The sequence below is a fragment of the Nuphar pumila genome, chromosome 4, assembly GCF_984573655.1.
Source record: "Nuphar pumila chromosome 4, dmNupPumi1.hap1.1, whole genome shotgun sequence".
NCBI classification, from domain to species: domain Eukaryota; kingdom Viridiplantae; phylum Streptophyta; class Magnoliopsida; order Nymphaeales; family Nymphaeaceae; genus Nuphar; species Nuphar pumila.
In genome coordinates, this window is record NC_143252.1 from 23,440,244 (window position 1) to 23,455,376 (window position 15,133).

The 15,133-nt window shown below is 38.4% G+C and overlaps 1 protein-coding gene across 1 annotated transcript; it reads right to left on the minus strand.

Moving 5' to 3' along the window:
* Positions 1–4,565: 4,565 nt before the first annotated feature.
* On the minus strand, positions 4,566–13,253 carry CARB (carbamoyl phosphate synthetase B). The gene is made up of 3 exons (XM_090002707.1): positions 11,541–13,253; positions 6,995–7,687; positions 4,566–6,345 (listed from the first exon to the last, which is right to left on the minus strand). Exons 1-3 carry the CDS (start codon positions 12,876–12,878, stop codon positions 4,792–4,794), a joined length of 3,585 nt encoding a protein of 1,194 aa, XP_089858833.1. The 5' UTR covers positions 12,879–13,253; the 3' UTR covers positions 4,566–4,791.
* Between the last annotated feature and the right edge of the window lie 1,880 nt (positions 13,254–15,133).

Genomic DNA, 15,133 nt, shown 5'->3' on the forward strand with positions numbered 1-15,133 from the left:
GTCAAGAAACATGATTGGGTGTGGGCCGAACCTTCAGTTCATATAAATGACAAACTATGGGAGCACAACCAACAACCATCGTCTTGATGGCCGCAGGGATCATGTGATGTTGTTACAAGTAAGTCGTGATATAGTGCGTCGCTAAAAAAAAAAAACAGAAACCCAATATTAAACTGGGGTACTGAGAAAGTAGACGTTAGGAAATACCAACGTATCTGGGTAGGTATGATTGAGTCCTTGTAAGTGGATTCGGTCATTACATGGGCTGTAATGTCATCTATACATTCACTTTTAGATGCAGACCACATAGGATGTGTAGTAAATAAAAAAAAAATACAGATATCTATCGGATCCAGAGCAACATGATGTTGTTTCATTTTAGCGTCACAAGGGTTGCATTAACAATGTAATGGTCCTTAATTGATCGGGTTAGATGCTGACCCCAAACGGGTTCACGTCATTACTTAAACCTGTTTGATCAGGCTTCAGGATTGCACCGCGAGCCTTAAATGTTACTCTATTGTTGTTGAGGCTTACTTTTTTTTATTCTCTTTCTTATGGATTTAACATCAGCCAATACCTACCAGATGACTTCTAAATAACATGTTAATACATCGATTCATCTCACAGGATTTTTGAAGCCTGTAGCTTTTAGTTTCACCTCACATTTCTTGAAAAAGAAAAAAAAAACTGACCTGTTTTAAAACATCCCACACGGTAAAGAAAAAAATGCTGGGATGTTTTCACTGAAACGTCAAACCTGTTCTGGACGTTATCAGATTGTTAGAAATTTTCTGAAAATGCTAGTAGTAGACAAGTTTGTAAGGAATCTATTTCTGAAAAAAAAAAATGCATGACCAACCTCCAATTTTTTTTTTTTTAGCATATACCTTATGCAATGTATTCAGAAGTCGGTTGTCGATCTGGAAAATACAATGGTATTCTATGTATGACTATGACGTAGTTGAAGTAACGATTGAAAAGATGGGTCTGGATTTCCTGCCCATCATTTCTTTCATTTTTGTTTATTGGGTGCCAATATTCTTATTATTGATCTGGTAATTTTTTTTTAGTAAAAACACCTAGTTGTATACAGAAAAAAAAACATGAGACCCATGTGTTATGTATTGATGTTGTTGTGTGGTTACCGAGATTCATTTTTGTCTCACTTGTTTGTTTTGCTTAAAATTTTACAACACACACCACTCATACACTCACATGATCTGTCAAAAGGAGGAAAACGAAACTGTGTGATTCAGCGTAGTTACCTGACGTGTCTGGGTAATGTATCAATGTTCTATGAGAACGAAAGTGTTGATGGTATAAAAAAAACACGTGACCGTGATGTTGCGATCTACTAACATCAGATTTTTTTTAGAGCAAGTGCATTATTGCTATGTATTTAAAAGTTCGGGTAGCTGATCTGAAAATATATATATATATAGCATGCATAACTACATTACAGTTTGAGATAACGTTTTGAAATCTTAATCTGGACTTGATACACATTTATTTAATTTCAGTTATTTTGATATGACTGTTTCATTATACATGAAAGTTGTGGTGAATGACTCTTTTACATTGTGTATGCACGGATGGGTTACATACATTAAGAAGATCGCAAGTTTTAAATTATTTTTAATTCGTGTAGCCTTGTTAGCCTGCTAACTGCACATAGACAGTTTCACCTATCTTTTTAATCTATGTGGAAGATCTAGGAGGATTGAACTTAAATCGGGATTGACTGGTTTAGTTTGGAATGAACCTCAAACCGATAGAGGTTCTTAGTATTAGGTGTATATCCTGGGTATTAAGGAAATTAGATTTTTATCTACCTTTACATGTGCTGTTAAACATGGATTTGCACATACGTATGTTGTTGAACATGAACCTGCAGATCAAACTGATACGATGCTTGCCTTGTATAGACACATGCTATTAAACGTGAACCTGCATATTAGGGAAGATTTAAAATTTCACTTGCATATAGCTATGCTCTTAGATTTTGTGTCCAAACTTTATATGAATATAAGATCTCTAATCTACCCTCTGTCATGTTGCACTTTGTCATGGCTTGGAACAACATCTGTAGGCTTAAGTATAAAAAAAAATTAATGGGTGATTAGTTTACTCTGATAAGTACCCTCTAGGTTATTAGGCATCACCTGGTTGGATGTTGCAGGTAGGGGTCTATCCAAAAATGGGCGTTGGAGATGGATGTGTGTGCGCTTATGCCATCATCCATGACAGCCGTGAGATATAAAAGAAGAGAAAGGGGTTCATGTATGCATCCGTATTTAAAACCGCTGCATAAAATATTTGAAATATTAAATATGTAAAATGCAACCCAGTCATAATTCTCTATACATTACAGCCATTGGCTTTCAAAAGAGTTGGTGCTTAGGGTGCGCTGTGTCATTTCAAATGTATGTGGTGGCCTGGGTTCGGTCATTCAACAACAACAGCCTATTCCAGGCTAGTAGGGGCTACCTTCATGCAACCTAGTTGGTTGGATCGAGGGGTTTCCTCCCTCTCTAGCCTTGGGATTCAGGGATGTGGTGGCAGTGGCGTTGGTCGCTGCTCATATTGGTCGGCCGGCCATAAAGGCCTACAGTGACCTGCTAGATTTGACTATAGCGATGTACCACTAGCGTGGGTGCAACAGAGAACGGATAACCCCATTCGGGTGCTAGTTGAGCCTTGCACACATAAGTGGCAGGTGGACTCCTCAACAAATGCTAGCATCGGTTAGCATGTCTCGTTGATGGCGTCACTTGGTGGTTGCCACACGGTCATGGCGTGGACGAGCTTAGGACAGCCCGACGCAGTGTGTGAAGTCCATGTGACTTCAATCCGAGTATATATAAAGAAAGAAACGTGTATATACAAGATAAACAAAGCTTGCCACGAATATGGCATTGTTCGTGGGTACGAATGCATACGCCATAGCTCAGAAAATGAATGTTCAAATGTGAGCTCTGAGTCGAGCTGAGTTCTGAGAAATATACATTGTTGGGCAGTGCCTTTGAGATGCCCCAAATGGTAAGATGCATACTATGTGCTTGAACAAAACACGGGTTCGGGATTTTGGAAATCCCTTGTGGTGTGATGGCTCACACAAGAAAATAAATGAACAATAAAAATGTGGTGTGATGACTCGCACAAAAATATAAATGAAAAATATAAATGTATGCATAAATATAAAATTTTTGAGATTTTGAGTATACCTGAAAGACGGTATATGTTACTGGATTCTCTGGGCTCTGGGTACACTTGAAAGACAGCGTATGTTACCAGACTCGTGGTCTACCTTGGAAAGGGTAGGTAATACAAGCTCTGTGGGACAGTTGAATTTTTCATGAAAACTATGCGCCTCACTCGGTCCCCAGTCCACGAAGTTAGGGGGCAGGACTATCAATGCGTCATAGGTGGTAGATTCAAGTCTTCTGCAGAAGTGTTTAGGGTGCATCCTAATTTTTTTTCTAGCCACTAGAGAGCTCTCTCTCGGTCACGGGCCGTCTCTTTTCGATATCTGTATGGCTAGTCATACGGGTTATTAAATAATAGAGCCCTGTATGATCTCGGTATGATACGATGTTGAATGCCTGTGCGTACCCACAGGGTAATTGAAAGATAAACATAAAAAGTTTACATTGTTTTCGTAGTTGTTTGTGAGAAAATGTTATAATCCTTGTATTGAATTTTAGAAAGGATAGAAAACCATAAAGTCTGTAAGAATGAGCACGTATCTGGTACTTTTCTTATTTCATAGTAAAGTAGAAAGCATGTATGTTTCAGTAAAAAATTTCTTAGCAAGTTATATTGCCCAGAACTTTACGATTGTAATATCCGCAAATGTTGCATATATTTGTACACAGGACACTGAGCACAACATATAAATATAATGCTTCTTACGCAGACAAAGAAGTTTGACCCTTTCTGCATTAAAATTTTTCAAGTAGCGAGTAAGTGAAGCAATCGCAGGTGTCACTGCAAAAGTAGCCATGGGATCTTAGCCATGGGATCTTATTCTTCAGTGATCGTGTTTAGAACTCTGATTAGTCTAATTATTGTTGCATTTATGAGTTGTAATAAATAAACAAATTACTTTCTTTAAAGAATGAAAAACTCTTTAGTACTCTTTGTTTTACCCTGTAATTCGCCCGACTATTGAACTGGTCACTTCCGCTATTTCAAAAAAAAAAATTTACCAAAATTTTTTATCCGAATTGTTGGGGCGTTACAGAAAGTCATAGAGGCACGCGTTCTGATCGTCTTCCAAGGATGCCACCAGACTCACATGTAAACTGGTATGTTCCAGATGCAAAAGTGGCAACCAGAACATATTTGGAAGCTCAATCACCAGGGGTTGATGGCCGCATCATTTAGGATCACAATATACCTTTTAACAGCGAAGTCTAGGCTGACAGCCCTATGAACCTCAAAATTTGCTCATACTCAGGTTCGGAACGAGTCTACTCAACCAAATTCAAAGACCCATATATGCAAAATATCTAGACAAGTACATATCCTGGATATTTAATATTTGAGTTGAACCAAATTACGCAAAATGTATCCCCCTTGTCTTATAGCACATTGAGAATAATTTACACCAATAACTTGATACTCGAGGAGATTAAGTAGAAAATAAAGCCCCCGGCTCTAATTAAGGAAAAAGATTTAAAACATATATGCGTTCACAAAACTCTTAATGTAAAAAGGAAAAACCAAATTACTTATTGATATAACATTAAAGAAAAAGTTTAAAAATTTTGCCTTTGCTTTTGTAGATTAATCAAGAGATGATGCAGGCTGCAATTCGTCACCAGAAATCTCAGTTGTCCCCTTGATGTTGAAGAAATCCTGCAAAGCCAGCATACTGACAGGACCCTGCTTCATGCTTCGAATTGCCTCCACAGTCGCCAACGCACCAGCCACAGTTGTAATGATAAGAACTTTATAGGACAATGCCATCCTCCTCAGCTGCCGCCCATCAATCTGATCAAGTGGATCATCAGAGCTAGTGATCACCATCGCTTGAATTTGACCATTTGCCACCATGTCTCCGGCATGTGGCCGCCCCTCGTGCAACTTCAGCACCCGTTCAACAGGGATCCCTTCCAACTCAAGCCTGGTTGCTGTACCAGAAGTAGCAACTATCCTGAATCCCAAGCTGGAAAAACCACGAGCAATTGCTGGCAGATGGGGTTTCGTTAACTCATTCAAGCTAATGAACACAGTGCCAGACAACGGCAACCTCTGACCAGCAGCTATTTGAGCCTTTGCAAAAGCCATCGGGAATTGGAAATCAATCCCCATGACTTCCCCAGTACTACGCATCTCTGGCCCAAGCAATACATCACAACCTTGAAATTTTTCAAATGGCAGTACTGCCTCCTTGACAGAAACATGGCGAGGAATAACCTCTTTCGTGAAACCAAGTTCATGCAGAGATTGGCCAGACATTACAAGAGAAGCATACTTTGCAAGTGGGTGACCAATAGCCTTTGACACAAACGGGACAGTACGGGAAGCACGAGGATTGGCCTCCAAGATGAAAACATCACCCGATGCCGTGATGGCATACTGGCAATTCATCAATCCGCACACATTAAGCCGCTTTGCTAACTTCACTGTCCATGTCCGAATCGTCTCCAAGCAGGCGGCTGGGACGGTTTTAGTTGGTAATGAACATGCTGAATCACCAGAGTGCACTCCAGCTTGCTCTATGTGCTCCATTATACCACCAATAACTACATTCCCCTGAGAGTCAGCAAGGGCATCTACATCTATCTCACATGCATCTGAAAGATACTTATCAATCAAAACAGGCCGTGAAGGATCAACTTCTACTGCATTTTCCATATACTTAACAAGCTTGTCATCACTGTATACAATTTCCATTGCTCGACCACCTAAAACATATGATGGTCGAACAACGACTGGGTAGCCTATCTGCTTGGCAATTGCCAATGCATGTTCTTCACTCTTTGCTATACCCCCTTGAGGTTGCTCAATACCAAGCTCTTTCAGAATTGCATTGAACCTTTCTCTATCTTCAGCAGCATCAATGGAATCAGGAGAAGTACCCCATATGCGCACAGGCCCACTACCACTTGCTGAAATGGGCCTAAATTCATCCAGGTAATGCTGGATGGGAAGGGCTAGCTTTAGTGGTGTTTGCCCACCAAACTGAACAATAATGCCATCTGGCCTCTCCAGGTCAATGACGTTCAAAACATCTTCCTCTGTCAGTGGTTCAAAGTAAAGGCGGTCACTTGTGTCATAGTCTGTAGACACAGTTTCTGGATTTGAGTTCATCATAATAGTTTCGTATCCAGCAGTCTGAAGCAATGGAGAAGCAATGTTTAATACTTTGTTAGCTGAAGTTTATTTGAATATTGGATGAAAACATGTAAAAAATAAAAATAGCATCAATACATAGAAAACAAAAAGTATAGGTAAACATATCTTGGCATGGATAAATCAAAAAGACAAAGCTAGTAGTTTCATACCCAGAAGCCTGAAGCAAGGGATAAACAATGTTTTAATACTTTAGTAGCTAAAAAATTCAGTTTAAATAGGATGACTATATAGAAAACAGAAAGTAAACATATCTTGTCATGGATAAATCAAAAAAGACAAAGCTAGAAGCCCTCCCATCCCATCACCTTTGCTGCCATGACAGTTGAAATTTTCTCTTCTAATGCAATCAAAACAGTGGTAAAGAAAACAAAACCAGATACATAATAAGATACTGTCTGAATTTAGGAACCAACCATTTAGCAGCACAGTTCTGAAGTAGGTAAAGTGGCAAAAAACATGTGCCATGGTAGAAAAACACCTTAACATGCTGAAAAATAGCTCCTAGTACAATAGGGCATCACAATCACCCTTATAGGCATGCCTAAAGACTAGAAACTCCTTGAAGGAAAAGAGTAGCCGTGAAAGAAACAGAACAGATGAAAAATAGTGATAAAACTTGATAACTAACCTGAAGAGCAAATGATGTGTGGCAGCAGCAATAGTCAAACTCGATACCCTGACCAATGCGATTTGGTCCACCACCCAGTATCAACACCTTTTTCCTTTTACTTGGATCTGATTCACATTCGCACTCATATGAAGAGTACATGTATGGAGTGTCAGCCTCAAACTCTGCAGCACAAGTGTCAACCCTTTTGTATGAAGGAGAGACACCCACTGACAGACGTCTGGCACGTACGTCTCTCTCTGTAGATGATGTTGCAAATGCAATCTGCTTGTCACTGAAACCTCTTCTCTTCACTTCATAGAAGTCATGCTTCATGAGTTTTTCTAAGCTTGTAGCCAACAAAAACTGCTCCACATCCACCAGCTCTTTTAGCTGTGCAAGAAACCATTTATCTATGAAACTAATGTCATGAATCTCTTCAATATGCATTCCCTTCTTCATTGCAGCATATAATGCATGGATGCGATCTGGACTAGGAACACGAAGGCTGTATTTCAACTGCTCATAGTCCCAATCCAGTTCCTTGACATGTGAACAGCCCCAACCAGCATGACCAGATTCCAAGGAACGAACTGCTTTCTGGAATGACTCTTGGAAAGTTCGACCCAATGCCATAGTTTCACCAACAGACTTCATTTGTGTTGTCAACACGGGTTGAGAACCAGGAAATTTCTCAAATGCAAATCGTGGTATCTGCAAAATGCAAGTTAAGCATTGCATTGAAGCAATCAGATTAGTATTGGATCATTGGCATCAAATACCAATATACCGTCAAAGTAAAAACAACAGCACCCTAAGAAGGACAAAATAACTAACATAACTATGCACATGCATGCATCAATGCACAGAATATACGCAAGGATGACTCAATACATTTAACCTGTTGATGAAAAGTACCTTATTCTTTTGTCTATGTAGAAGCACACATTTTTCAATTCCCAATTAGGAAAATGCAATCAGACAATACATAACCAAATAAGACTCAAACAATCAAACGGATGCTTGTTATGAGTTCAACAATTAAATGGATCATCAATAAATAAATTGTATTAAGCCTAGTTAAGAAATGGAACGTTGAGCTTTCGTAATTCATAGTGAGGTTATCATTGCAAATATTATGCATCAACTTTTATGCTGTTTGAATGACAATTACTCAGAAGGGTTTGAATAGCCAAACAAAAAGAATAAACAAATGTAGCCAACTTGAAGTTTACCATGATCACCAGGGCTGTGGATTAAGAATCGCAACGTCTAGGTAGCTCAATATTCTGAGATAAACTTAGCATGACTACTAAATAATTTACCATATTTCATCCTTTATAAATGTTTTTTACTGCATCATGCCTCAAACACATGTAAGAACTCCGGAAATCCAAAAACTCTAAAAGATTGTTCAACCAGTTTTTAAGAAAAACATACAGTATGATGATAGAAAGCCTTTTTCACAAAGTATATCCATCTAAGTAGAAAATCAAACCAAAAGTTGCAATACCCTATAATCTAGAGAAACTCAATAAAGGCTATTGACCAACAAAAAAGAGGAAAAAGGTAACAAATGATGAAACTCAATTATAAAGGTTTCCTTTATGTTCTCCTGTTGATTAAATATAACAATAATGGAACTGAGTATTGATAGGGGTTAAAGTCAACTGCTGTAGTTCTATTTAGGATGTTCCTCAAGGACACATCAAATAACTCAATTCTCCGTGAAACCTTGCTATGAGAGCAAGTATGATACATCCACCTTGCACACTAAAAAAATGTAAAAAAAGAAATATGCAATGGTGATTTCTCCATCAAGCTCAGGGATCCGTATAATTAACTTACGAAAATAGATCATAGATCAACTAGAGGAAGATAAATATAAGATACTCTTGTAATTTTGGTGCAACATGATAACATCCATCTGCCAACCAATTTTGATAAACCACATCCATTATTAAGAGTTATGGCCTCCATTTTCTACGATGAGGAAGTCAACTCTGTTCCTCTAAGCTATGAAAATGGGAAAGTATAAGAGAATCCCATTCTCAACAATAATTAACAAGCTTCATGCTATCATAAATTTGGAAAATAATCAGGCACTAGCAACGTGATGTAAAGATTGGTTTTTATAAGGGTTGATAGATAAGTCAACATCATTCTAGATGACTGTTCATGAGATTTTCGAATTTAAATCGATTTTTATTTTTTATAGATTTGATTAATCAAATTAAAATGAAATCAAGAAGGGCAGTTGGCCCAAATGGTATACCTATCGAGGCTTGGAAATGCTTGGGTGAGAAAGGTTTAGAATGGTTGACAAATCTTTTTAACAAGATTTGGCAGACAAATAAGATGCCTAATGAGTGGAGGAAGAGTACTTTGGTGTCTCTATATAAGAATAAGGGTGATATACAAGATTGCACAAACTATCGTGGTATAAAACTCATGAGTCATACTATGAAACTTTGGGAGAGGGTGATTGAGTATAGGTTGAGGAAGGTTGTCATGATATCGGAGAATCAATTTGGTTTTAAGCATGAAAGATCAACTACGGAAGCTATACATCTTCTTAGACAACTTATTGAGAGATATAGAGAGAGGAACAAAGATTTGCATATGGTTTTTATTGATTTGGAGAAGGCATACGATATATTACCCAGGGATGTTCTCTGGTGGACAATGATGAAGAAAGGTGTTTCTCTCAAGTACATTAGTATAATTAAAGATATGTACGAAGGAGTAGTAACCAATGTCCGCGCTTGTGGAGGGGTGACAATCAATTTTCCTATAACGGTTGGGTTACATCAAGGATTTGCATTAAGCCCTTTCCTATTTGCTATAGTGATGGATGAGCTTACGAGATCAATTCAAAAAAATGTGTCGTGGTGTATGTTGTTTACTGATGATATTGTTTTGATCGATGAGTCTAGAGCTGGGGTTAATGCCAAGTTAGAATTATGGAGACAAACATTGGAAGCAAGAGGTTTTAAGTTGAGTAAGAGTAAGACAAAATATATGGAATGTCGGTTTAGTAAGCAACGAAGTAGTGACGGGAGTGTAGTGAAGCTTGGTGAGCAAGAAATATCAGTGGATGATTGTTTCAAATATTTGGGATTTATCATTCAAAAGTATGGAGAAATTGATAGAGATGTAAATCATAGGATAAAGGTTGGGTGGATGAAATGGAAAAGTGCAACTGGAGTGTGGTGCGATCGTAGAATGCCATTGCGGTTGAAGGAAAAGTTTTATAGGACGACAATTAGGTCTGCTTTACTATATGGTACGGAATGTTGGGCTGCCAAGAGACATCATATTCAAAAAATGAGTGTAGCTGAGATGCGTATGCTTAGATGGATGTGTGAAAATACAATAAAAGATAAGATTCGAAACGAGGAGATACGTAAGAAGGTAGGCATTGCATCAATTGAAAATAAGATGAGAGAGAATCGTTTACGGTGGTTTGGACATATTCGGCGAAGGCCTAATGATGCTCCAGTTAGAAGGATGGAGAAATGGGAAAATATATTAGTTAAAAGAGGTCGAGGTAGGCCTAAGAAGACTTGGATGGAGATGATAGGAAAGGATATGAATGCTTTGAACCTCACCGAGGAGATGACATTGGATAGAAATGATTGGAGGAGAAGGATTCATATGGAAGACCCAGAATGATTTTCTTTTTTGGTTCATATCGCCAACCCCAATTGTTTTGGGATGAAGGCGTAGTGGTTGTTGTTGTAAACTGGACTTTCAGAAAGCAAACAAAACACAAAATTATATTTAAAGAAGAAAAAACATATATGTATGAAAATAAAGAAAATTTTAACAAGGATAAAAAAGCACCATCATTTTGTGGAAGAATTGTCTATGAAGCACATCCTACAACAATCATCAATCCAATAATTACATATTTTATATTAATGTCACTATTGAATTAAAGCTATCATCAAGTTATCACATATAAATTACAAACTGCAAACATTGAACTATTAATAAACAAGTGAATAGATAGAAACTCACATTCACGAGCACTTCTTAAAAATCTGTATGCAAAATAATCATGAAAAATGATGTCAAATCGAAGAAGAATGAAGCACAAAGAAAAGGAAGAGGTTTCAGTTTAGAATCATACCAAAACTAATGCAAAATGAAACTGTACCAACAAATGGATCAGCTAGTTGCTTTATCATCTCAATTGCATGATGCTTTGCAAATATAGACTTTAGCAATATAGCATGTTTTAACGTATATGAAGCATATTGTACATGTTGCAAATAACAAAGGAACCTGATACATCTTGCAAAGCGCAGCATGTACTGCCAGATATTATTAAAATGGACATTTTGATGCCTCAAACATAACCAAAAACAGAGGGGGAAAAGGATGAAGAGATACAAGAAACAAATTATGCACCACATCGTATTCAAGATAACTCAGAATCAGGTTAAAGTATAAGATGAAGAATTGACACTAAGACAAACAAAGATATCAGATAAAATGTAAGGAAGAACTCAACCAAGAAGAGATGAACACATTATGAAGGGAAAACATGAACAAAACTTGCCTTCGTCACAACATAATCAATGGATGGCTCAAAACTAGCAGGAGTTTTCTTGGTAATGTCGTTCGCAATCTGGTCCAGAGTGTAACCGATGGACAACTTTGCGGCCATCTTGGCTATGGGAAAGCCAGTGGCCTTGGAAGCCAATGCCGAGGACCTAGACACTCTGGGGTTCATCTCAATCACCATGACTTCGCCATCTTTGGGATTAACAGCAAACTGAACGTTCGACCCGCCACACTCAACACCAATTTCCCGAATTATTGCAACTGAATAATCTCTCAACCGTTGGTACTCCTTGTCAGTAAGCGTCTGAGCCGGGGCAACCGTGATCGAATCCCCGGTATGAACACCCATGGGATCAATATTCTCAATTGAGCATATGATCACCACATTATCAGCCAAGTCTCTCATTACCTCGAGCTCATATTCCTTCCATCCCAACAATGATTTTTCCACAAGTACCTGAGATGTCAAGCTCGCTGCAAGACCTGCCTTACATATCGATTCGAACTCTTCTCTGTTATATGCAATCCCGCCTCCGGTACCTCCCAGAGTAAACGCAGGTCGAATTATAACCGGAAACTCTCCAATCCAATTAACTATCTCCAGACACTCTTCTAGAGTTGTTCCAACCCCTGAAGGCGGCGTTTTGATCCCAATATTCTCCATGGCTTGTTTGAACAAGTCCCTGTCTTCTGCCTTCTTGATCGCATCGAGCTTTGCCCCAATCAACTTAACGCCATATTTCTCCAAAACCCCACTCTCTGCTAAAGCCACCGCTAAATTCAAAGCAGTCTGCCCGCCCATCGTGGGCAGGATTGCGTCTGGCCGCTCCTTCTCGAGGACCTGCTCAACCAACTCCGGCGTCATCGGAGTAATGTATGTCCTGTCGGCCACCTCCGGATCAGTCATGATCGTCGCTGGGTTTGAATTGATCAGGACAACCTCATACCCTTCTTCTTTCAGAGCCTTGCAAGCCTGGGTTCCCGAATAATCAAACTCGCAAGCTTGCCCGATAACAATCGGCCCTGCGCCCAGAATCAAAATCTTCTTGATGTCGCTCCTCCTCCCCCTCGGAGCTCCATCGCCTGCGAATCCGAAACTCCTGAACGACGGAGTGTCACTCGTGGGCAGATTGAATCCCGCCTCATTTTCCCCCGAGTTTGCCTTCTTCGCGCCACTCACCGAGCAAACTGGCGAGGCAAGGTGAAGCGATTTCTTTGAAGAAAGGAAAGAGGAGCCCTTCTTGGAGTAGAATAAGGTGCAGACCCTGTCGGATTTGAGGAAATTGGTCGTGGGCACTGCCACAATGGACGACGGAGTACATATGCTACCCATGGTGGCTTCTCCTCTCCTCTCCTTGAACAAAAACCGGATGAAAAGAGAGAAACCCAGAAACTTTTCTAGGGTTTTGGGATTAGGGTTTGAGATGAGATGATGAAAGGATACAGAAGTGGAACTTGGGAGTTTTCTGCCTGAAAATGGGATACCAGAAAAGGATTTTTAAAGGTTATACTGAATACCCAGATGACTGGAGACAGTGAGAAAGAGGAGTGGCTGAACGTTGGATTGGCTTTTTGAATTTTAGGGTTTGTGTGGGAGAGGGAGGAAGGGGAACAGGACTGTGGAGGAAGTTGAGGACATCACCTGTGAGTAGCTGCCGCAGCCGCTGCAAGGGAAGAGAGAGAGAGAGAGATTCAACATATTCGACCCATGAAAAAGTAGGGATCTATCCGAAAATGACTAAAAACCCCATCGATGTTGAGCGTTTGACTGCGTTGAGTTTATTCAGATGAAGAGCTATTAATAATATTATAATTAAAAATAAAATGAACTTTGTTGAGGGCCTTCCCTCTTCTAAGCTGAAAGAGGTGATTTTGTCACGAGTAGACCGATTTTCGAAGCATGCTCACTTCACCGCACCGCTCTGAGAATACTCTACAGAACTGGTGGCTAAAGCAATTTGTAAGCCACATCGTCAAGCTTCAGGGTATGTCTTAAAGTATCATGAGTTACTGAAGCTCTATCTTTCTGAGTTAGTTTTGGATCACGTATTTTGTATTGAGTTGTATCAAACTGAACTATAACATGGTTAATCATTCACAGACAGATGGTTAAATGGAGATCATTAATAAGTGTTACAGTTTGAAATCAGCCTTTATTTATTTTGATGTTCTTTGATTTTAGTAGGATTTGATGTGTTGATTTTTTGTTTCAATGGAGCTGAGTGTAACGTGACATTGGGTTTTGATATTAGTTTTTTTATCCATTTATCTACAGAGCAAAGGGTTGGGTCTATAAAGAATTGTTCTTTATTCAGCTTATATTATAAAAGATGTCCTAGGATCTGTGTTCCAAATCCAAGATGCCACCTCATACTCTTGAGAAAAAAAATTTAAGTTTTGTGAGGTCTAATATACTATTGTGGAAGCCTATATGGCTAATGATATGGTCAAGAGTCAAAGAACACGTATCTTCTAATTATTCAAGCAAGGATAAAATATATGAATCTTAAAAAAAGAATGCATGGCACTTAAAGAGAGTTCCCTACAAGGGGAAAAACCTTTCTTACACAAGACATTTGGCATATCAAGATAGGAGAAAAAAAATAGAAGTAATGTGGCTAAATTAAAGGAGCCAAAAAATGTCTATTCCTTTCTCTTCTACTACCTATTTTCTATTTTGTCACATGGATCCAGCAAAATATGTTTTTATTTTATTTTAATTATGCTTTTAATAACTTTGTTAGGATAACTAGACTCTGGTTATAGAAGGACGTAGTCAGACTAACTGACCCCTCTCTAGTCTAGTTTTAACTATTAGTTAGGATTTTTTTGGCACTTAAAAGATATATGAGATTTGTGGATTAGTATTTCATTTTGGATTGGGGCTGAACCCAAACCCAGGTCACACACTATGTATGTAATGCCTCAATTTTTTAAACTAAAATTTTAGGATTTTTTTTTAAACCCCTTTACACAATTTTCAAGAACACAGTAAAAACTATTTTTAAATATGGTTTAATCTTTGGGTGGGTTAGAGATGCAACATATACATGTAAGACTAGAATAAATAAATTAAAACAAAGTTTGCACTAAAATGAATCAAACACTAGTCTCAACCATTATCAGAGTCTACAGAACTTAATCAAATAACCAAATAGCAAAAATATCAAGTCATCTCAATAGCCTGAAGAACTATGACCCTCATAGCGCCACCCTTAGTCTACTGTCATCACCCTCAAACCTACTCATTATTTAAAATATTATAAATAGAGGAACTAGACGGTCTCAGTAGGTAATCACCAAAATACATGAACACAAATATTTCAATCACAGAAATAAGCATTGATACTCTTTCATATAACATCTAAATCATGCAATATAATATATCAGAACTAAGCATAATTTACATCTACATAAAAAATCATGCTTGTATTCATATTTCCATAATAAACATGTTATAATGCATTATGCCAATAAAATAATAATTTATGCATAAACCGAAACATTTTAATGATTTTATTCTGATTTCTTTTATTTCACTTTTTCTCCCTCCCGAAGGTACACTTTTGGGTTTCTAACTTCGATTCA

Excerpts from the sequence above, each read along its gene's own strand:
- CARB (XM_090002707.1), bottom strand. The coding sequence starts at position 12,878 with ATGGGTAGCATATGTACTCCGTCGTCCATTGTGGCAGTGCCCACGACC. Across the intron at positions 7,688-11,540 it reads TTGATTATGTTGTGACGAAG|ATACCACGATTTGCATTTGA; the intron begins GCAAGTTTTGTT and ends TGCATTTTGCAG. Across the intron at positions 6,346-6,994 it reads ACACATCATTTGCTCTTCAG|ACTGCTGGATACGAAACTAT; the intron begins GTTAGTTATCAA and ends CCATTGCTTCAG.